Raw genomic sequence first — 23,201 nt, 5'->3', positions numbered from 1 at the left:
AAGAGGTATATTTTGATTTTCAGGACGCCCTGGTTCGGCACCACACCTATCTCACGCAGGAGATAGTGGAGCCGACCACGAGGCTTGAAAGTTAGGGGTTTTTATAGGGAAAAGGTCTGAGGGAACAAAGGGATCAATGTGGTCATACATGACTGGCTAGTTCAAATATTAACTATTACGTGCAGAACAGAGTGGAAAATTCCTAAAGTTCGTGTTAATCTGAGTCAACAGAGCATCTGACCTTAAACCATATCTGAGAGGACCAGATGGTCCATTACTTAGTGTCTGCCAGGCACGTCTTTGCAGGCCTGGGCCTTGGACATGTCCTCGTTTGCCTAGACATGTTTTCCTCTATGTTTATAGTTTTATGTCTTCTTGACCTGCCAGCTCTTATGATATCAAACAACTTGTTTGCTCTTTCCCAGGCCTATGTGGCCAGCTTGTGATGGATTCTTAGGCCCATAACTTTTCTTCCTAGTCAGCACAGGTTTAAAGCTTTAATTTTTCCTTACACCTGCTTGGTTGTATAACCTCGTGGGGTCTGGTACATCCTCAGCATCTGTCTCCATGATGATGTCTCCTCCTGGTCCTGTCCCTACATTATAGTTTTTATTCATCCACAAAACCCATTCCTTGTTTTTACTGCTATCTAGCATCCAGTCTGCCTCTCCTTATTCTTCTCCCATTGATATTATCATTTCTTTTTTTTTCTTTCTTTTTTTTTTTTTTTTTTTTTTTTTTCGAGACAGGGTTTCTCTGTGTAGCCCTGACTGGCCTGGAACTCACTCTGTAGACCAGGCTGGCCTCGAACTCAGAAATCTGCCTGCCTTTGCCTCCCAAGTGCTGGGATTAAAGGTGTGTGCCACCACAGCCCGGCAGATATTATCATTTCAAAAATTTTAAATTATTAACAGTGCTGATAAACATTTTCACTCGTCTTTTTGGGCAGGTGTGTGAAAGTTTTCAAGACTGAAATTTCTGACTCCAATTTGCTTTGCCAGATTATGTTCCTAAATAGGATATATCTCAACTGTGAAGTTCTTGCCTAGAATGACTAAGACTAGGTTGGATCTACAGCATGGAAAAACAAAACAAAAGAACATAACACATTACAGAATTCAGTTTACTCAAGCATGTTGATGCTTGCCTGTGATTCCAACACTCAGCCAGGAAGTCCACAAGTTCAAAGCCAGCCTAGACTATATAGCCAGACACTGTTTCAAAACAAAATGTTTCCAGGCTGGAGAGATGGCTCAGTGGTAAAGAGCATTGTCTGTCCTTCCAGAGGTCCTGAGTTCAATTCCCAGCAATCACATGGTAGCTCACAGCCATCTGTAATAGGATCTGATGGCCTCTCCTTTGTACATGCAGATGGGGCACGCATGTATTTAAAGTAAGTAAGTAAGGAAATAAATAAATAAAATACTTCCAAAGGATCACCCTACTCTCCCCGCGCAAACCAGTGGCCTGAGGGAGTTCACAGTGCTCTGCAGCTCTGATCTCACTTGACCATGTTGGAAGATGTGACTATGCTCATCTCTCATATGAATCAGCATCTTATTGAGTTCACCCCTGCTCTCCTTAAAGCTAATCCTTACAGCCAATAAAACCTGCCCACTTCAAGTGTGGAATTTTAGTCTTGGCATTGTTGAAACAAAACCAAGAAGTAGAACAGATCCATCAGCTAAAGAAGCCATGATTCTCAGCCCCAAGCAATCTGTTTCCATTATGTAAACTGCTAAGGTAAAGATAAAACACCTATAAAAATTAATAAAGGGTTGGAGAGATGGCTGAGCATTTAAGAGTGTGTACTGTTCCTGCAAAGGACCCAGGTTCAATTCCTGGTACCCACAAGGCAGTTCACCTCTAACTCCAGCTCCAGGGGCATCTGACACTAATGTGCAGCCCCTCCCCCCCCATAGACAATTAAAAAAAAAAACCTGAAAGGAAATAGAGAACCTTACTGATTCGGCAATTCCCAGAGAAGGAATTAGAAGAGCCCACACAGACTGAACAGATACAACTATCAATAAGGAAAATGCAAATAAAAGCTGCAACAAGAGACTCCAAATGTCTTCCAGGGGCACAAGACTTGCTTGTGATCTCAGCTAACTTGACCTCCACAAATCCTTTCTCTAAATACAGTCAAATCCGTGGTTTGAGACTCCAGCATTAATTTTGTGGGAGCAGAGGCTTAGCGATGACAAGCTTTCTCGGTGCTGCGACAGAAAGCCTGAGGAGAAGTTTAGTTCACTGTTTCAATCCAGCCATGGCGGAGGGAGTGGCAGAGCAGAGCAGCTCTCACCATACTGATCAGGAAGCAGGAGAGGAGCTGCACGCAGTGGCTGTTTCCTTTTTCTCTCTGTTAATCCCATCTAGGAACAGAACCGCCCTAGTCATTCCATTTCTAGTTATATACTCAGCAGAGTTGAAATCACATTTCCACAAAACATCTTGAATACTAATATTTGCACGCATATTAAATAGCCCCAGAGCAGGGAAAAAAAACCTGTTCAACACATGATTTCAATTCACAGACAAAATGGTCTACCTGCAAGACAGAATGGGACTGAGCCACAGAGAGGAATGAAGTATTAAAATCTCCTACATTAAAACAAGCCTTAGAGCTGGGCGGTGGTGGTACATGCCTTTAATCCCAGCACTTGGGAGGCAGAAGCAGGCGGATTTCTGAGTTCGAGGCCAGCCTGGTCTACAGAGAGAGTTCCAGGACAACCAGGGCTACACAGAAACCCTGTCTTGAAAAAACAAAACAAAACCAAACAAACAAAAAAGCCTTAGAACAGGATTTTTTTTTAAGATTTGTTTATTTTATTTATATGAGTACACTGTAGCTGTCCTCAGACACACCAGAAACCAGAAGAGGGCATCAGATCATATTACAGATGGTTGTGAGCCACCATGTGGTTGCTGGGAATTGAACTCAGGACCTCTGGAAGAGCAGTCAGTGCTCTTAACCACTGAGCCATTTTGCCAGCCCAGAAACAGTATTTTAAGTGAAAAAAAAAAAAAGATATAAAATGTCTAGACTAAGCAAATTCATAAAACAGAAGCATTTGTGGTCTCAGGGACCAGAGTGAGGGGCACAGAGAGTTGCTGCTGATGTGTAAGACATTCTTTGAGTAGTGAGAAATGTTCTGTAATTAGTAATAGCTGAAAATCTTGTGGATATACTAAAACCAAAACCAAACCAAACCAAACCAAAAAAAAAAAAAAAAAAAAAAAAAAAACAAAAACAAAAACAAAAACAAAAAAAACAAAAACCTGAGTTGCACCCTTTAAAATATAAATAAATAAAAACAAGAACAGAAAATGATAACTGCCTGATCAAGGCCACAGGCTATAGAACCTGATGTTCAATCTTCAGCTCTGAAGCAAATACAGTAAAACTCAAGTAATAATCTGAAATGCACATCAGAAAGCCAAATATTGTCTTTTGCAAAAGAACTACTCTCTGCAACAAAGGAAGGGACTCTCCCAGTCTTCTCAGGTGATTCCAGAGGCAGACCAACCGTGCTGCTTTCCAGAAAATGATTCATCTTCTGGAGAAAAATGTTTTAGTCCTGTGGTTCTCTGTATCTATGGAGTTACTATGGAGCACCTCTATGCCCTTCACAGGTCCAGGTGAAGGCAGAGGCCCCCTGAGGGCAGTGCTTGGGTCAAGATGGACTTCTGACCTTGCCAGGCAGACCCTACTAGTGGCTCTCAGCAACTTTCAATGCTTGTTCATTTTTTTTTATTTTATGTGTATAACTGTCTGTACATATGACTGAGTACCATGTGCTAGGAGAGGTCAGAAGAGGGCATCAGATGTGATAGAACTAGAGTTACAGATGGTTGTGAGCCACCATGTGGGTGTGAGATATTGAACACAGGTCCTCTGCAAAAACAGCAATCTGTTCTTAACTGTTGAGCCATCTCTCCAGCTTCTCATGCTTGGTCTTGACTGGTGCCTGGCCCACATGGGAACCCACCTTGTGGGGCTTTGAATGGATTTCTTCTTCCTCAGTGGTAGAATGATGAGATTAACATAGACCGTCAAATGGAACACAGAGCCCTCACAGACATGGAAGTGGCTAGTGACAAGAAGGTTTTGAGACTTGTTACAATGTGGAACAATTTCTTTTCTTTACCACTGCAGTGTCTCTGGCTTTGATCTGCTCTGCTGATGTGACAGTTGAGAGAGTGATGAGGACTTAAGAATGAGGCTTAGAGAAAGCAGGCTGGGCTGACAGTCCTTCTAGCATTCATTAGCTGTGTGTTGGGCAAGTTACTCCACCGGCCCCTGAGACTTGGTTTTACCTAAGAACATCTTCCTCTCGGAGTGGTCAGGACTTTTTTTCTTTTTTTCTTTTTTTTTGCCCTGGCTCCCTTGAGAGTTTAAAGGAGTTTAGAACTAGGAGCAGAGGTTGTTGCCAGGAGTGGGGCAAGTAAAGGGAGTCTGGGGCAGAGGAGAGAGCAATACAAAAGCACACAGCAGAACCTGACCTTAAGGACCTGCAAGCTTTCCCACACTAGCTGGTGGTGACGCAACTTTGTAGGGACAGAGGAGATATGGAGAGAGAAACTACCTTGGGAGTGTGAGAGGCTAGGTGGCAGTTGGCAGAAGCACTGGAGCTGTGTCAGCAAGCTCTTCCTGTCACCTTCCAGATGTGTATGGACACGGTCTCCCTGTGTGTAGCTCACAGAGGATCAAAGCAGGGGTGATGATTTCTGTGGGCTCACAGTCTCCATGTATGCTCATTACCCCACTACCCCAATTCTGGGAACTCACCAACCTGGCTGCAGGCCCTTACCTCTAAGTTGGAAAAAACTCAAATTCCATACTCAGTAGCTTTAACTTACAAGTGTTTATTAGCCCAAGTTTCCTTCTTTTGCTGTGGATTCATAGGCATCACAGACCACCTCAGGCATGGCACACTAAGTTTGTTGTTTTTTCAGAAAGCCCTGCCAACTGCTGATGCTGGGTTATGTGAAGGGCAGGATTCTAATCACATGTGTTTTTTGGGTACCTGCCATGTTGCTGTGCAACCCAAGATCAGAGTCTTCCAGGATTCCCTGGTGCACAGAATCAAGGCACTATACCAACCCTGAAGGGCTTCAGCCTCATACTGTGGGGATTATCTTCCCCTTATAGGAGCTTTAACCTTCCAGGCTGTGAGGTGGTCAGAAGCCAGTGGCTGGTCCAGCATCTCTCTGTGGCTGACAGTCAAGGGCTGAACTCCCAGGCTGCCCCGGAAGCAGTCCCACTTGTCAACCCCTGGCTGAGCATCATGGTTATCTTTACAGTGGGTCTATCCAACCAACTGTCGTCACTGCTGCTTGCTCTCCTTCCAGGTGGGTGGAAACTTCCTGTGGATCAGGGTGAGCCCACAGAGGATGAGGAACACCCCTCCCCACCACAAGATCTCCTGGCACTCTCCATACAGCATGTAGCCTAAGATGGCCTGTGGAAGAGACAGCTGTAAGGGACCTACCCTGGTAGGCTCCACCATTCCTTGGCTGATTTCTTCCTAAGGGGGCTAGAGGCCAAAGTCTGGTGCTTCACACCCAGCAATACTTGTATTTGCTGTATTTGATCAATGCTTGTATTTGTCTCCTCTGTGGAAGTCAGAGGTTAGGCCAGTTGAACATTGAGGCTCAACAGGCCAGCAGGTAGAGCCAGTACATAGCTAGTACCCAGTAATCATAAACCCAAGTTAGGCTGTTTTCCAATTCAAGACTGGGTTCCCTTGACCAGACCCCTTAGACCCCATAGCTAATGTTAGAGTTCTTGCCAAAGGACTTCAGATAGCTGGTGTTAACCCAGAGTGACATAGGTTGTTTCATTCCTAAGTTTTCCATGTTTAACTGTTCCTTGCCTGGAGCCAGTCCAACCTCTGTTTTACTTCCTGTCCTTTCTAGAGCCTGGAAAGGCAGGGGTTTCCCAAGGACAACTCACCCAGAACCCTAAGAACAAGGTCACCAGGCTACTCACCGAGCAAAGTATGTTCGAAAATGTCACTGTAACAGATGCAATGGCAGAAGACATAGAGAAACTGAGCCCCCGGCTAAAGAAGGTCCACATCAGAGAATTGGTGCTTGCCATGGCAATAATGCCTAAGACACATAAGCCAATATTCACCTGCAGGAGAAAGTGTCACTGCAGCTACAACCGACAGGGGCATAACCTGAGAGACTGGGAGATCTTTACAAGTCTCATACAAAGCATATGCAGACCCTGACTGATGGAAAGAGGAATCTGCCTGCAGACAGGGGGAGCGTTATCTTCCATGAAGACCTCAAATTTCCAGGAGCCTTCTGGAAAGAGATGACTTTACAAAAGTACTGTAAATCGCCAGAAATCTAAGCCAAGCAGTCCCCTGTCCAGGTCAGGATCAAAATCTCCGTTGCAGAAGCCGGCTTGACCATCGGCCCAGCTCCGCAGGCGCTCAGTCAGAACTTTTGCCAAGGACAGGAGCTAGGCAACCGTTTTTCTCACGGTAGGTGTCTCGTGCTGAAAAAGCTAGGGCAAGGGGACTGAGAGGTGGGCTTGGAGGTCCTCCCCCAGGAGGCAGTGCCTAAAACCAGGTGGTCCATCATGGGCGCAGGCGGGAACCGAGGATACGTGGCCCTCCTCCTCCCGCCAGCCCCGCTCTCCTCCTCCCCGCCCCCGCGTGGCGCCCCGCCCTCCTCCTCCTCCCCGCCCCGCCCCCGCGTGGCGTCCCGGGCCGCACCTGGCTCCCGAAGGCCAGCTTGGCTGCGGCGGCGGCCAGAGCTCCGAACGCACCAGCGCACGTACAGTTGAACACGCCCCAGAAGCGGCGCCGCATCGCGCCTTTCTGTAGGCGAGCGGGTAACTCCACGGGTGAGTCAGGGTAAGCGGCCGCAGACACGGCGACCCCCGAGGACTGTGGACTGGCCGCCATGAGGCCCGCTGCTCCCGCCACAGCCGACTGCCACGCACGCCGCCACCCGCCGTGAGCCCGGCGAGGGCGGAGCCAGGCGAGGGCGGCGAATCTGCTGCAGTGGGGAATCCGGAGCCGAGCCCCTGCAGCTGATGCAAACCGGCCACTAAGGAGAGCCTGCGGCTAAGGAGAGCCTGAGGGATGGGAATCTGGTAGCGAGGACCTTGTGCCATTGAAGGGAACGTGCTACCGAGTGGTACCTACTGTGAGAGAGGAATCTGCTGCTGACGTGAATTGGGGAGGAGGAGAATTTCTCTCAGAGGCGAACCTGCCGCGGAAGTAACCCTGTTCTTGAAAGAACCCTGCGGTCAAGGGGCACCTGCTACTGAGAAGGCGGGGTAGTCCCGTATCTGCCACTTTACATGGATGCGCACCTAAAACGCTGACCCTGAAGCCAATCTGCACCTTCAAAGCACCTCTGCTCCCTCGAGGATGCAGGGGATAATGGATCTGAAGACCGCCCGCGTGAGACAGAACGTTGCTTGGGAATAACGTTTGTTAAATCACTCTGCCTGGACCATCAGAAGCACAGTCACTTCTAAGTTCGTGTAAAGTAATTGAAAACAACAAAAGAAAAAAAAAACCCTAAAAAAAACCAAAACGTAAAGTCTCATCTACTGTCGGTAATTCAGATACTCTGGATGCTGAGGCAGTTAAGATGCAAGTTAATGGTCATCCTAAGCAATTTAGGGAGACACTGTCTCACTTAAGAGGGCTGGCAGCCAGGCATGGTGCACACACTTCTGAGGCTGAAGCAGAATTACTGAGTTTGAGGCTAGCCTGACCAACAGAGGTACTAGGCTAGCCAAGGACTTTTTGAGACTATCTAAAAAAGATGGGTTTGTTTGTTTTGGTTTTATAAAAGAGGGTTGGGAATATATAGCTCAGTGCTTCCATAATACATGAAAACTTCTGAATTCAATCAGTGGCAGTGTGCATAGATATATGTTAGGGATAAATTTCCTTTAAAAGGAGTGCTGTATAAGTGGGCCAAGTGTGGTGATTGGTGCACATCGGGAAGCAGAGACAAGTGGATCTCTGTGAGTTCGAGAACAGCCTGATCTACATAGCTCTACATAACCAGGGCTACATAGCAAAACTGGTTTTGTAGCTATATAAAATACAAATAATATATGTATGAGACTTGGACAAAACACTTTATTCCCGTTAAAGAGCTTTTGCATGGACATTCATTCTTACATGTCACCTTGCTTTTCATGCAGGTGGTTTTGTGGCTGAAATAAAAGGGTGGATTATGCGGCAGTGGTGGCGCACACCTTTAATCCAGCACTTGGGAGGCAGAGGCAGGCGGATTTCTGAGTTCGAGGCCAGCCTGGTCTACAGAGTGAGTTCCAGGACAGCCAAGGCTATATAGAGAAACCCTGTCTCGAAAAACAAACAAACAAAGGGATTACTGGGGCTGGAGAGATTGCTTAGCAATTAGGCAGCTCACAACCTTCCCACAAGTGCCTCCCAACTTCATACCTCCTGGGATTCAGTATTTTCTGGTCTCCAAAGGCACCTATCCTCATGTACTTATATATACCTGAACACAGATATAGATAATACATAAAATTAAATTTTAAATAAAAAGCATGGGTTATACCAATTAGTCCTATGTGGTATAAACCATTCCATTTTGCAGATAAGGAAATCGAGACTCAAGGGTATTCATTGTACTATTCCATTTAATAGTAGAGATGGTGTATGGCAACAACATAGAAGCTAAAAGAAATCTAAGTTGCATCTGTCAGAGACTTCATCCCAGGGATTAGAAAGGTAACACAGTGCTCTTAGCTGAAATGGCCTTCATGTTCTGGCAGAGTAAGGTAGACAAATATTCATATATCTTATGCATGCTCTATAGAGAAAAAGTGGGGAATAGAATATTGTCTAGCTATGTGACTTCCAAAATTAGTGATTTTAAAACAAACTAAGACCAAGGAAAGTTAGGGGGTTGATGTAGGTTATTATTTATGTATCCATGTCAAAACCTGACTAACCTGGGTGTGATGGTGTACAACTAAAATCCTAGGACTTTGGTGGTAGAGGCAGGATGATCGGGAAATTAAGGGGATTTTTTGCCTTCACAGGGAGTTTAAAAGCAAACCTGGATTACATGAGACCCTGCTTCTCCTATAGCTTTGGTTACTATGATCCTCAAAACTAGGGCTGGAGAGATTAAGAGCGGCTTGTTCTTGCAGAGGGCCTAGGTTTGGCTCTCAGTACTGGCATGATTGCGCACAACCATCAGTAACTAATTCTAGGAGATCTGACACCCTCTTCTGACTTCAAAGGATATTAGGCACACTTGTGGTACATGTACATACACAAAGGCAAAATATTTATACACATTGTTTTTAAAAAAGATTTTATTTGAAAAACTGGACATGTAGAAAATGGCCACAACAGTTACAAAACAAACACACAAACCTGTATGAACAAGTTAGATACAAAATAGCCACTGGATTCACAGCGAGTACCAAAGGCAAATCTAAGAAGAAAAGGACCTGACCAGAATTCACCAGAGACCTCAGCTACAGACTTTTATTTTAAGTGTCTTCCAGAATTTACATGTGACTTGAAATTCATTGTTACTCACTTAACAGTCTGCTGAGTTTGCATGCAGAATATCCATCAGAATACTCAGGATTAGATTCATAATTAAGGTCTTTTAGTTTAGTTCTACCATGTGAACAAATACAATCTCACTTTTAAAGAATCCATCTAAACAAAGTGATATGTATGAAGATAGCTGGGATCCTTAGGATTCCTTAATTTTTTTTTCTTTCAAAAATACATTTTCAGCACGCAACTTTTCTGTCTCCTGTAATTAAAAAAAAAAGGAAATTAAGTATCTAATTACTATAGGAGAAGCTATTTTCTTCACTTAATTCATTAAGTATATATTCAAACTAAAGCTACAATGTTTAACTTATAAGTTAATATTAAATAGCTGGCACCTATGAGAACTTAACTTGATTTGCCAGTATTATTGGGTGGCTTTCACACACTTCTAATCCCACCCACTGGGAAGGCTGAGACAAGGGGACTGCTGAAGGTTCTGTTTTAGACTGGATTTCAGAGTGTGACCCTGTCTCAAAAAACCCAAAGTGAAATAGTAGTGGCCAATTTTCTTTACTAAAATACCTTTAAAACCACCATTTATTTAGAATAATTTCAGTTTTACCTCAGCAAGCCTAATGTTTTCCTTCTTCAGTCGTACTACGTATTGAATCTTCTGATGGAGGTTTTGATGACCTACCAATTTTCCATTTTCCTCAGCAAGAAACTCAAGTTGCTTTCTCAGCATTTCCATTTCCTGTGAATCCAAGAATGGGAAGACCGCACTATGAATCTCTTTTCCAGAGCACCAGTCAAGAGGTGGTCAGGCTTCTGTGGGCTATATCTCTGCACACTGGAGAAACTGAACCAGAGACTTGGTTTGTGCTTATTCTACTTACTCAAGTATTTCTACATAGCATGGGAAACCCAACAGACCTGGAAAGTTCTCTCTCTTTCTTCATACATTTCTTCCAACTTTGACCGCAGTTGTTCCTTTTCCTGAAATGCTCTAGACTCCAAAGTTCTGGTTCGCTCAATTTCCTCGCTCATTCTGTCGCAGATCATCTCCTTACTGTGAAGTGCATTCTGGACTTCTTCTAGACTGGAATAAGCATCAGTTTATGGTATTTCAAGTAAATAGAATTATAAAGCAGGACTCAAACTAGTTTTTTTCTTCTAAGTACAGAGTTTTGATTTGAAAGTATCACTGATCTCCAGGTCTCCTGTACAGTTGGCAAAAGAGCATAAGCTAGAACTGGGGTGGACCTAGGTGGTAGAAGACTTTCCTGACATGGCCTAGGCCCTCAGCTCCACCTTCAGCACGGAAGAGAGAGAGTGCTGAATATCAGATATGATTGCTTTGTTAGGTCAAGACTTTCATCCTGAGAAAAATTCATCAAACCATTTTATTTATTTGGAGCCAGGCTCTTGTGTAGCCCAGGCTAACCTCATAAAAATTTAGTCTAAAACTAAACTTGTACAAGTGGAGATGAAGCAAGGTATCATTACAGTCTGTAGGGTTTATTGAGTCTGATCTCATAATAATCATTTCTGCTTTCAGACAGTAGAACAGTATTCCTTTCCTCAGGGGTGTGCACTTTACCCATTTTATATAACTCAATGAAAAAATGTAGGATTTCACCCACTTTATAAAACTGCTTCAGTTTTATAAGATTTCCATTGCAAATACTGTTACAATGCATACAGAATGCAATACTGACTGCCAAAATGAGGTTGTACTCAGGATCTAGACCTCCTCACAGGCCAACTCAGTCTAGGGGATATGTTTCCAGAGCATGTTCAGAGATACCCAAAGAGATAATGTAGGGAATGTTCTACGCTTTGATGGGATAAAAAGTTCAGATGCTGCCTCTGCCTACCTTACTGTGGGTCAGGTGTTATGGCTTGAGTATGAAAAGTTCCCTTGGGCTCATGTGTTTTACTTGGTTCCTAGGTAACTGGCACTTTTTTGGAAGGTTGTGGAGCCTTTAGGAAGTAGAAACTTTCTGGAGGAAGTATCTAATTCTGGGGCCCATGACTTGAGGTTAAATGATCTGTTTGAGACAGGGTTTTCTCTGTGTAGCCCTGGCTGTCCTAGAACTTACTAGATAGATGAGGAGGATAGCCTTGAACTCAAGAGATTCACCTGCCTCTGCCTTCTGAGCACTGAGATTGAAGGTATGCACCATCAGTTTTTATCACCAGTCATACTTCTGTTTTCTCACTGATCCCTGACTACAAATGCAACATATGACTTAGCTTCCTCCTCTTGAACCATGCTGTTCACCACCATGATTGGCTGTATATCAACTGCAACTGTGAATCAACATAAAAGCTTTCTTCAGTTTTTTTTTTTTTTTTTTTTTTTTTTTTTTTTTTTTTGTCAGTTTTGAAGCAGTGAGAAGAGAAATGAAGCCACTTGGCTTCTTGTTTATGAAACTCAATCTGATGTAGTGAAAAAGAACATGAGCTCATCTACTTCCCAGCAGTAGCTGAAGTCTGTCATAAGTTGAGCATGAGCATGGTGAGTTCTATCTTTTCCTTGCTGGGCACTGGTTTTCTAAGCCCTGAGGATGCCTGGTCTACATAATAATTTTAGACTTATCCAGGACTCCAGGGCTACAAAATGAGACTTTGAAAAAAGAAAAGAAGAAAAGCATCAAGCTACTGCTGTCACCATTCTATAGAGACATGATGTTGGAACCGTAGTGGGCATAATGTAGCCAAACATCCCCAAAGCAGAATGCTGGGGAAAGTCTCAGTTCCTGATGGTATCACCAAGTCCCCTATCATATGAAATTAAGTATTTCCTGCTTATGCTACGGCAGTTTGATATCTAGTTCCCCAGAGCATTTAAGAAAATGTGCTGTATGTGTGTCCACAGTGCAGTTTAAGCTCTTCATGCTTCAAGAACCACTTATCACCAAGGACTTCTGCCACCACATACCATGCCACACAGATAGCTACAAGGTCTCGAAGGATATATCTAAATTTGCTGCAGTTCTACAAACTAGCTGGATAGTTCACCATCCTTTATATCATCAGTTTAACCACTACTAGCTGGATAGTTCACCATCCTTTATGTCATCAGCTTAACTACTACTAGCTGGATAGTTCACCATCCTTTATGTCATCAGCTTAACCACTACTAGCTGGATAGTTCACCATCCTTTTATATCATCAGCTTAACCACTACTAGCTGGAAGCATTAAACTGTTCTTGTTGTCCATGAGGAGAAAACCTCATAGCACAGCAACTCAATAAAACTGAAGATTGCACATATGCTTTTTGTTTGTTTGTTGAAGTGGCTTTACTTGAAACCCCTGTTGAGAAAGTGGTATCAAGAAAAATAATTTTGGTGTTAGAGAGATGGCGAAGTAGTTTAATTCTAAACACCCATAAAGGGCAGATCACAATTGCCTGCCCAGCTGGAGGGCTCTGATGCCCTCTTCTTGGCCTCTGCAGACACTTGCATGCATGTGTGCATACACATTAAATAGACACATGCACATAAATAAAAATTTTAAAATATTAAAAAAAGACTTTGATAAATATCAATTATACTCACATATACCAGAGAAAGGAAAGAAGTTATCTTATGGATGCATTTTCCCTTTAGAGGAGAATTATACCCCTAAGGAGTTTATAACTCTGTAACTCCAGTTCCAGAGGGATCTGATGACTTCCTCTGGTACCATGCACATATATGGTGCACAAACATATATTCAGGCAAAGCAAAACACCCATATACATGAAATTTAAAAAAGAAAGAAGGAAAGAAAGAAAGAAAGACAGAAAGAGAAAGAAAGAAAGAAAGAAAGAGGAAGAAAGAAAGAGAAAAAAAGAATGAACGAACCAAGTCTGGCAAGTTCGCTCTACAGGTAAAATGCTGGCTGCATGAGCCTGATGACCTGAGTTGGACACCTACAACCCATGCAGGAAGAAGAGAGCCAACTCTCACATTTGTCCTCAGACCTCCACACACTTGGCATGGCATGCATATAATCCCCATAATAAAGTTTAGAAATATTTTTGAAAGGATTTGAACTATAAAATAGCACACTTACTTTCTTTTCACTTTCAGCATTTCTTCAATAAGTTTATTCTATAATAAAAAGGAAAATAAAAGGATGGTTAGGTTCTTTAATATCTTTACTTTTAAAAAAAGATGAGAGGAACAAGTCCATTTTCCTTTGTGCTAATCAAATCAATGTCCACTTTCAGAATCCTGTACGTACATACAAAATGCTACTGGTTCACAAGCATTCCAGCATGGTGCCCAGGAGACTCTACACTTCTAAGTAGATAGCTGCATGTGGGAAACTTAGAGCTACAGAGACAGACAGTCTCTTCCTTCTTTCTGTCAATGGTAACTGTTCTGTGCCAGTCTTCCAAGTACTGGAATTACAGATAGATACACCTTTACTTTTCAATTATATATTATACTTCTAGAATAAATAACCATTAATGTTATTTATAAAAGCAATTCTCACAGAAGAACTTTGTTTTTAAAAAAAGCCATACTTTAGCAAGTCTTTCTTTGATAATATCCTCTTCATGTTCATTCTTCAGCTGCTGACAGTCTGGATGACTCTGATCACTGCATAGATCAATGAGTAGACAGGGAAACATCATTAAGTATATTCACGAATTAGTTTAACATTTACTATATGTAGCTACAGTGCAGCTAACGCTTGTGATTAGTACAGATAATCAGTGTGCCCACACATGGAATAGGGTGCACCCCAGAACTCAGACTGATTCTTACCAGTATAAAAGCAAGAGTAGAATGCAGAAATCTAACCAAAGCTTGGTGAAAGAGTTAGGGGAGAAACTTAGCTAAGAGTGGCAACCTGCAGATCAACTGTGACTAAATGAAGACAGACTGTCAGCAACTACAAGAGGGTAGTCTGGTAGTCTGGCCTCTTGGGATCTGATTCTTCCCTATCTTGGGTTTTCCAGACTGTTAGCTTGTAGTTTCTGATGCTACTCTGGCCTCACATTTATACAAACATTAGGGACTCTCTTCATAGAAAATATGAATACCTTCACAAAAAGTAAATGCTTCAGAAACAAATAAAGGGACTACATCTGGATTGCACATGCATCTCTGCAAGGTTGCCTGGGTTGGGAGAGTAATGTAAATCAGTGGGCCAGCAAGATTTCACTGTAGAACCTGCCTGAGTGATGTGAACTTTGCTAGGAATTCTTAAGTGAGCAGGAGATAATTAAATAAGGTTTAGAACAGCACAGCAGGGATTTTCTCTTCTTTCACAAATGTAGCCTAGTCAACTGACAATGAGACTTAATGTCAAAGTCACCCAAGGTCAAGGAAAGGAATATAGTGTGTGCAATGATTCATATTTAGGGGGAAGAAAAAAATATATATATACCCTCAAGATCCAGACAACAGGGCTGGAAAGATGGCTCAGTAGTCCAAAGTACTTGACGTTTTTTCCAGAGGACTGGGGCTTGATTCCCAACATCTACAATAACTAACTTGTAACTCTAGTTAGTTCCAGAACCCAACACTGTCTTATTACTGCTCCAGGCACCACGGACACATTGTTACCGATACACATATGGATAAAACACCTATATATATAAAATGTAAGATCTAGACATTAAGGATTTTAGAGCTTGGTAGCCATATAACATTGTAACCATTCAGCCTGGTGATTGAAAGGAAGCTAGCCAGGCTTGGTAGCATACGGTGTTGACTCCAGCACTCAGGAGGGAGAGGCATGTATATCTCTCTGTGTTTGAGGCCAGCTAGGTCTACATAACTAGCTTTGTGCCAGCCAAGGATACACAATAAGACAGTCTCAAAAGAAAACAAAAACAAAAACAGCTGGGCAGTGGTGGCACATGCCTTTAATCCTAGCACTTGGGAGGCAGAGGCAGGCAGATTTCTGAGTTTGAGGCCAGCCTGGTCTACAGAGTGAGTACCAGGACAGCCAGGGCTATATAGAGAAACCCTGTCTCGAAAAAACAAAGGAAAAAAAAAGAAAGGTCTGTGAATTAGACTGGTTATAGTTTGTACAAACCAGAAAAGAAGTAAAATAAAGTACTTTAAATTGTGGTTTAATAACTGGCAAGGTGTGGAGCTCATGGGAAATAGGTGAGGAGACTTGCAGATATCAACATCACCTAGAGCAGTGCTTCTCAACCTTCCTAATGCTGCAGCCCTTTAACAGAGTTCCTCGCCTGGTGATTCCTACTATAAAATTATTTCATTGCTACTTTATAACTGTAATTCTGCTGTTACGAATCACAATGTAAATATCTGATATTCAAGATATCTGATATGCAACCCCCAAAGGGGTCACAACCCACAGGTTGAGAACCACTGACCTAGAAGGAGCTGCTTATTAAAAATGACTAATTCCAGTCACACTAAGTCAGTTTTATGGCTTGACTAAGATGTGACAAGAAACATGTCTGTTGTCAGCAGAGCTGCCTTTAGCACTCTCAAGTCTTTGTTACCCCATATGTTTTAGTCTCAGGTCAGCATTTAAATATGTCTAGACTTTTTGAATATGTTTCTAGACTTCTAAGATTATCTTTAAAAGCATGACCCCAATCTGGAGGTGGTGAAGTTCAATAAGAGTCCTATCCCAGAGAATTCTTTCTGGTCCAATTCACCTGCCTGCTTTTTGTTGTTGTTGGAGACAGTCTTATGTAGCCTAGGCTAGCCTTCAATTTGATATGCAGCCAAAGATGACTTTGAACTACTGATCTTTCTTTACCTCTTGAGTAGGGATACTGACAGGCATATATCATTACACCACATTTATAAGTGGTCCTTTCTGTTGTTAATCCTATTGTAAAACGTTAATAAGTAACATCAAAATTCTACACTGTATACTTAACTAGATAATGAAAGATACAGCAGCACCCTGTGCTTTACACTTTTTGTTTTGCTTTGTTTGTCATATTAGATATTGAGCCCAGGGCCTTAGATAAGCTTAAGGAAGATGGATACTGAGGATGGCTTGGCCTGCATAGGTTGCTTTCTCTGAATCATATTGAGAAGTAGAGTTGATTGGTATAAAACTCTCCCTTTTTCTGCAGGTTTTCTTGAGTGTTATTTACCTACTTTAAAAAAACAATAATGGCTGAGCAGTGGTGGCACACTCCTTTGATCCCAGCACTCAGGAGGAGGAAGTAGGTAGATCTCTATGAGTTATAGGCCAACCTGGTCTACAGAGTGAGTTCTAGGACAGCCAAAGCTACATGTAAAAACCCTGTCTCAAAAGAACCAAAACAAAAAAACCAAAAGGCTGGTGTAGTGGTGCATCCACTTAGTTCCAACACTAGGGGATCTCTGTGAGTTCAAGGCCAGCCTGGTCTACAAAGGGAGTTCTAGGACCTAGTGAAGTTCTGTCTCAAAAAATCCCAAACAAACAAAAATAAAAAAAAAAACAAACAAAAAATCCAAACAAATGAATGAACAAAACAAAAAACTCTAAAATGCAAGTAGTTTGGTTTAAATATTTCATATCTTCTAAATATATTCCAAATGCTTAGTTCACTGAGCTGATAGGTGGTAAATGTCTTATCCTGCAATGATAGAAAAACCCCACAACCTCATGAGACTCAACTCAAAACCAACCAAGCCCTTCTCAGGTCTCAGGGATGTCTTATGTCTGGTAAAGTCCACTTCAATCTCACTCACTTAAGGCCATGTAGGCAGAGCAGTCGAGGTGCTTACTCACCCACACATCTGCCTTTTCACATCATCCAGCTGACTCTGCAGGAGCCAGTTCTTCTCTCTTAATTGCTGAGACTCCAGGCGTAGATTTTCCATTTCACACAACTGATCCTGAGAATACACCAAATAACTGTTTTTCAGAAGACATGTTAGACTGGGTGTTATTTTGCTTCTCAAGGTTGTGACTGAAGCTGGGTGTAGTGGCACACACCTTTGATTACATACTTAGGAGGCAGAGGCAAGCAAAACTGTGAGTTTGAGGCTACCCTGGACTGCATAGGGAGTTCCAGGACAACCAGGGCTATGAGTTGAGATCATGTCACTCCCCCCACTCGCCCAAAGAAAAGGTTGTGACCAAGACAGGTATTCCTTTTTACATTCCTTTTTAAGCAACAGGTATTATTGGAATAAAAAGTTTGTGACAAGCACCTACAAGTCTTAGAACTGTGACTCAAAAACATGTTCAGTGTCTTAAAGAGTTTTATTAATGTAATATAAAAGACAAGTTCCTATAAGAGAAAAAATTGATAGAAAATCTCTGGTAACTGCTCTCAATTATTCGATTCTATTTAATAAATGCCAATTGAGCTAAAAATTAAAAACGGATGCCAAAACACACACTTAAATTAGATCCTCACTTTAAAGCCAGGTATGGTATGGTGATCCATGTCAACTCAGCACTCAGGAGCTGAGGAAAGAAAGACCCTGAGTTCAGAGCCGATCTGGTCTACATAGCTATACAGAGACCCTGTCTCAGTAAGGTAAAGGAAGCTGGGGAAATGCTCAGTGGGTAAAGCACTTGCCCACTAAGTGTAAGGACCTGAGCTTCAATCCCTTGAATCCACAGAAACCTGGGCACATGTCTATAGTTCCTATTCTCTTTACAGTGGGGGTGGGGAATAGAATCTATATAAGTTTTGGATCAGCCAATCTCTGGCACACACAGCAGCAAACAAAATAGAAGATGAAGGCTGACACCTGTGGTTGTTCTTCAACTTCTACACACATTCTATGGTATATGTGTCCCTATTCATATAATAAACACACACACTCCAAACACTACATCATATACAGACCCTCACACACTCACAAAAGACAAGAAAAAGGGCAGAAGAGGAGTGGAGAAAGAATAAGAGTCAAATCTCAAACCACACTGAAGTCCTGAGAGGACAGCTCAGTCAGTATAGTGCCTGCTCTGAGATCATCCCTAAAAAGTAAGGTGGAAAGTGATACATACATGTGATGTTGACTTCTGGCTTCCACAAGCACATAACATATGCACACATTAAAACGGTGCTGAGGTAATACATGGTAGCTATTAAGCTGGCCAATATTCAGATACTGGACAGCACTATGAGGTGAAAATCAAGGAATCAGGCCTCTTCTTCATTGCCCATGACATGTGGTTTGTGGAAACTATATAACCATTGTGTAAACCTCCTCCACAAGGCAGGGCAAGGGTTATAGACTTTAGTAACGTATATCAGTATACACTGAAACACTTTAAAAAGGAAGGAAAGGCAACTGGGAGCTCCCAGGGACAACAAAGTAGACTGCAAGGGGTCAAGGGTGAGAGGAAGACTTCTCTATTTACGATGCAATCTTGCCTTTTGAATTTGGATCAGCAGCAGCTAGGAGAAAGCTGTTGCCTTTTAAAATAAAGTTCACTGAAAAAAATGAGTCATGCACCTTCATTCTGAGAATTTCAGCACTTTTGACTTCTCTATCTTCATTTAGCTTTGTTACAAGGTGCTGCAAAGAAGTCTTAGAGGCTCTTCCATCTTCTATCTCTTGTTCTTGTGTTTCCAAGAGCTTTGCCAAATGAGCTTGAAAATGCGGTGGTGTTCTGGGACTCTGAAATAAAACCACACTTCATCCAAATGCTTGATTACATGATGCTATGAATTTTCAGTCTATATACTTAACAGATAAAATATGCATTTCATGTATGTACTGGCTGGTTTTGTGTGTCAACTTGACACAGGCTGGAGTTATCACAGAAGGGAGCTTCATTTGGGGAAGTGCCTCCATGAGATCCAGCTGTGGGGCATTTTCTCAATTGCCCCTTGTGGGTGGTGCCATCCCTGGGCTGGAGGTCTTGGGCTCTATAAGAGAGCAGGCTGAGCAAGCCAGGGGAAGCAAGCCAGAAAAGAACATCCCTCCATGGCCTCTGCATCAGCTCCTGCTTCTGACCTGCTTGAGTTCCAGTCCTGACTTCCTCTGGTGATCAACAGCAATGTGGAAGTAAGCTGAATAAACCCTTTCCTCTCCAACTTGCTTCTTGGTCATGATGTTGTACAGGAATAGAAACCCTGACTAAGACAATGTATATGCCAAGCCCTTTGAGTACAGTGCATGCTGATAAAGGTCATTTAGCTTATTATTTTCATTCTTTTCCAAGTAAAACAAGACTTTACTAAGTAGAAAGCAGACAGGGGGCACTAATGAAGAGCTTTTCCTTTAAAATAACAAAATATGACAACAACAATAATAACAACACAAACAAACGAAAGCCCCCATTATTCATAACTGATTATTGTGAAATGCAGTCTCTGGGAAAGCACCTGTGGATACTCAGTAGCAGAGCCCATCACGTGCTCCAGTTGCCTCATCTTCAAGGTGTACTCACTCTTCTTCTGCTCCACTTCCTCTTTCTCCTGGTTTAACTGGGCACATTCAACAGATAACGGGTTATAGTTTAGAAAATAACTTAGAACACACAGTCCAATTAGAAAAGACAAGCTTCATCACTGCCAACATCAGATAAAGCAAATCAATATTACAGTGTGATGTCCCTGTTAAGATGAAAGAGATGTTCTAATGAAGACAGGCAGAGACTACATGGTTCCTGGTTTGCCAATCACTACAAACTCATTGAAAATGGGAGGGTCATCTCTGAAACGAACCAGAACTCCCCATATGCCAGCAATTTCAGTTCTGGTCTATATTTGAAGGAAATGAAATTGTGTGTGTGTGTGTGTGTGTGTGTGTGTGTGTGTGTGTGTGAGATGTGTGCATGCACATGAGTGTTCACATGTGTGTAGGCTTACATATGTGTTGGATTGAACATGTATGTATGTATATGATCTGTGGAGGCCAACTGTTGCTGAGGCAGTTTCTCAGTTCACTGCTTCAGCTAGTCATTTTGCTCAAGAGAGTAACTGGTTTTGCTTACTGCATACTGGGATTACAAGTGGGCCACCATGCCTACCTAGATATTATGTGATTCTGCAAATCAAAAATACTTGCCTGGCAACTGCTTTATCCTGAAAAAGGTTTATACTGAACCATCTCCCCAGTCTGTGACACAACACTTGAAGAGGGCCACATTCCTATTTTAGCCACAGCTTTGTTCACAATAGCCAAAGAGCATAGTAACCCTAAGTATCCACCAGCAAATGCAAAAAACGAGTAAAGCTGAGGTACAAAAGAACACTGGCCAGCCTGAGAGACAAGCAAACTCTGTCATCTGCAACAAAATGAATGAACCTAGAAGATGTCATGTAATTGATAAAACCCAAGTGAAGAAAGACAAGGATGTCGCTTCTATGTGGAACCCACAACAGCCTAGCTCAGAGGTGTTATGTAGAATAGTGGTTACTAGAGACTGGGGAATTGAAGAGCCCTGGGTGGGAGATGTTAAAACAAAACTAAGTTTTTGAGATCTAATGCAATATATTTTGAGCATAAGCAAAAATAATATATAAAGAATAGTTCAAAATGACAACAATAGATTTGAATAGATACTGTGAAATCATATGGTAGATCATCGATATATTAACCAACTTGATCTAATAATTTATATATATAAATACACACACACAGATATATACACAGATACACACATATTGTAGCAACACACTAAGGCAGGTAAGGAGTCCTACGACTGTAATCTCAGAATTCAGAGGCTGAAGTCGGAGAGTTACCATGAGTTTGAGGAAAGCCTGAATTCTAGAGTATGAGGCAAGCCAGGGCTAAGGGCTACATAACAAGATTGTTTCAACCCACACCAGGAAAACCTATCAATATGAGCCTCATAAGTGTATCCAATTATCCATCAATGCAAAATTGTTTTATTCTAAGTATAAAGACATGTATCTGCACTCTCAGTCCTCTGGGAGCTGGAAGCAAGAGAATTATGAGCTCGAAGCCCACATACGATAAATAGTGAGACCCTATCTAAAACAACAGTAAAAAAAAGTTTCTTATATGTTATATATGTATATGTGCACAATTCATTGGTTTGAAGAATGCTATAATTTTATCTTAATAGCTTATTACTTTCAGCCATAACCTCACTGCAGACAATGTTGTCAACGTGTTAAGGACCCAGGACAGAGAGGAAGTGGCTAAGTGAAAACCAATTTTACAGTCCATAGTTGAATGCCAAAGTCCCTAATTTATATAATACAGAGAATGTTGTCAGAGCAGGAAGGCCAGCAGCATGTTGTTGGTCGCTGGTGTCTGCCTGGCTGAGTGGCTGCTTACCTTGTGCTGAAGTTCCTGGATCAGTGCCTCCTTCTTGTTCAGTTCTTCTTGAGCAGACTGCAGTAGTCCAGAGTGCTTTTGTGAAGCCTCTGTGAGCATGTTCAGCTGCTCACTGGCATGGGCCAGATCTTCACAAAGCATTTCCCTCTGTTAGGGAATAATATCCCAAAGAAAATATTTCTTAACTATGCCATTCAGTTCACAAATCATTACTACATTACTATAAAATTTTAAAGTTAGGAAAGGAAATATTTAAATATTTTTAAAAATTTTTCTTGGGCTGAAGAGATGGCTCAGTGTTTAAGAGCACCGACTGCTCTTCCAGACGACCTGAGTTCAATTCCCAGCAACCACATGGTGGCTCACAGTCATCTGTCATAGGATCCGATGCCCTCTTCTGGTATGTCTGAAGACAGCAACAGTGTACTCATATGAATAAAATAAATAAATCTTTAAAAATAATTGTTAAAAGGAGTTTTTTCCTTTGGCTTATGCGGTAAACCATTCCAAGACACCATTCCCAGCTGACATATAAGTAAACTGGCCTAGGTGTGATTTTAGTAGATTCAGTTTCCTGTTTAAGCTTAGGTAGTGCTCTCTCCTCAATCAGGATTTTAGAGCTGATCTTTCCATGAGGACTTAAGAAGCAGATCTTTCTTAATGTCTCAACAGTTGAGTTTTATGGGCTTACATGATTAAGATATTTTGCACATATGAGTGTGTATGTGTGTGTGTTGTACATACGCATGTGACATGTACAGATGTCAGAGGTCATGTTAGTAATTTTTATTATCATTCACCTTATTTTCACTGAGCCTGGAGTAAACCATTTTGGCTAGGCTAGCTGGCCAGCAAGCGCCCTGCCTCTGTCTGCCTCTGCCCTCTAGTGCTACACTATGTGGTTACATGCCTCTACCCTCTAGTGCTACACTATGTGGTTACAGACCTTAGCAGCTGAGCCCAGCTTTTACATTTGCTGAAGATCCAAACACGGGTCTTCAGGCTTATGCAGCAAGCACTTATATACAGAACTATATATAGCCTTAGTTTGACTCTGGTTTTTATATCCTAGAAGGCAAATAGCTGTTGAAGATATCTCTAGCCTAGGTACTCAGAGAAAAGCTGTAACAACTCACCATGGCACTGGCTACTGAAACCTCAGAGAATAAGGTGGTGCAAAGTGGCAGAGAATTCCTAATGGCTGCCTATGTAACTCCTACTTACATAGCATAGGAATACTCTGGTGACCACACTAGAGCAGAATCTGCTCATTCTCCCTTCCCATATGAACATGTGCACACTGTTTTTAAAAAGATGACCTGAGGGCTGGAGATAGCTAGCACGGCTGCTAATAAAGCGCTGTTGCCAAGGACTGAAGTGTGGTTCCCAGCATCTACATGGGGCGTCTCTGATCTACCTTAAACCCAGCTCCAGAAGATCCAAAGTCCTCTCTGGTCTTAAGAGTACTG

At 42.2% G+C, this 23,201-nt stretch overlaps 2 protein-coding genes across 4 annotated transcripts in view; both read right to left on the bottom strand.

Annotated features, from left to right (window-relative positions):
* Positions 1-4,849: 4,849 nt before the first annotated feature.
* On the bottom strand, positions 4,850-6,983 carry Tmem42 (transmembrane protein 42). Its single transcript, XM_031345043.1, has 3 exons — positions 6,735-6,983; positions 5,996-6,142; positions 4,850-5,465 (listed from the first exon to the last, which is right to left on the bottom strand). The coding sequence occupies exons 1-3, from the start codon at positions 6,924-6,926 to the stop codon at positions 5,331-5,333; spliced, it is 474 nt and encodes a 157-aa protein (XP_031200903.1). The 5' UTR covers positions 6,927-6,983; the 3' UTR covers positions 4,850-5,330.
* A 2,339-nt stretch (positions 6,984-9,322) lies between these two features.
* Positions 9,323-23,201, bottom strand: part of Kif15 (kinesin family member 15) — a 74,393-nt gene continuing 60,514 nt past the window's right edge. For 2 of the 3 annotated variants that reach the window (XM_031345027.1, XM_031345028.1), the window contains exons 27-35: positions 21,733-21,879; positions 19,809-19,910; positions 18,934-19,098; positions 17,249-17,355; positions 14,055-14,130; positions 13,598-13,635; positions 10,467-10,632; positions 10,156-10,287; positions 9,323-9,792 (exon numbers count right to left, since the gene is read on the bottom strand). In XM_031345027.1, coding sequence (XP_031200887.1) covers positions 9,730-9,792; positions 10,156-10,287; positions 10,467-10,632; positions 13,598-13,635; positions 14,055-14,130; positions 17,249-17,355; positions 18,934-19,098; positions 19,809-19,910; positions 21,733-21,879 — 996 coding nt within the window. In that variant the 3' untranslated portion in view covers positions 9,323-9,729. Of the gene's footprint in view, positions 9,793-10,155; positions 10,288-10,466; positions 10,633-13,597; positions 13,636-13,768; positions 13,929-14,054; positions 14,131-17,248; positions 17,356-18,933; positions 19,099-19,808; positions 19,911-21,732; positions 21,880-23,201 lie in introns of those variants that run through there. The other variant, XM_031345029.1, reaches the window with a different exon arrangement.

This window comes from Mastomys coucha, unplaced genomic scaffold, assembly GCF_008632895.1.
Source record: "Mastomys coucha isolate ucsf_1 unplaced genomic scaffold, UCSF_Mcou_1 pScaffold23, whole genome shotgun sequence".
Taxonomy (NCBI): domain Eukaryota; kingdom Metazoa; phylum Chordata; class Mammalia; order Rodentia; family Muridae; genus Mastomys; species Mastomys coucha.
This window is presented reverse-complemented; position numbering and strand designations above follow the sequence as displayed.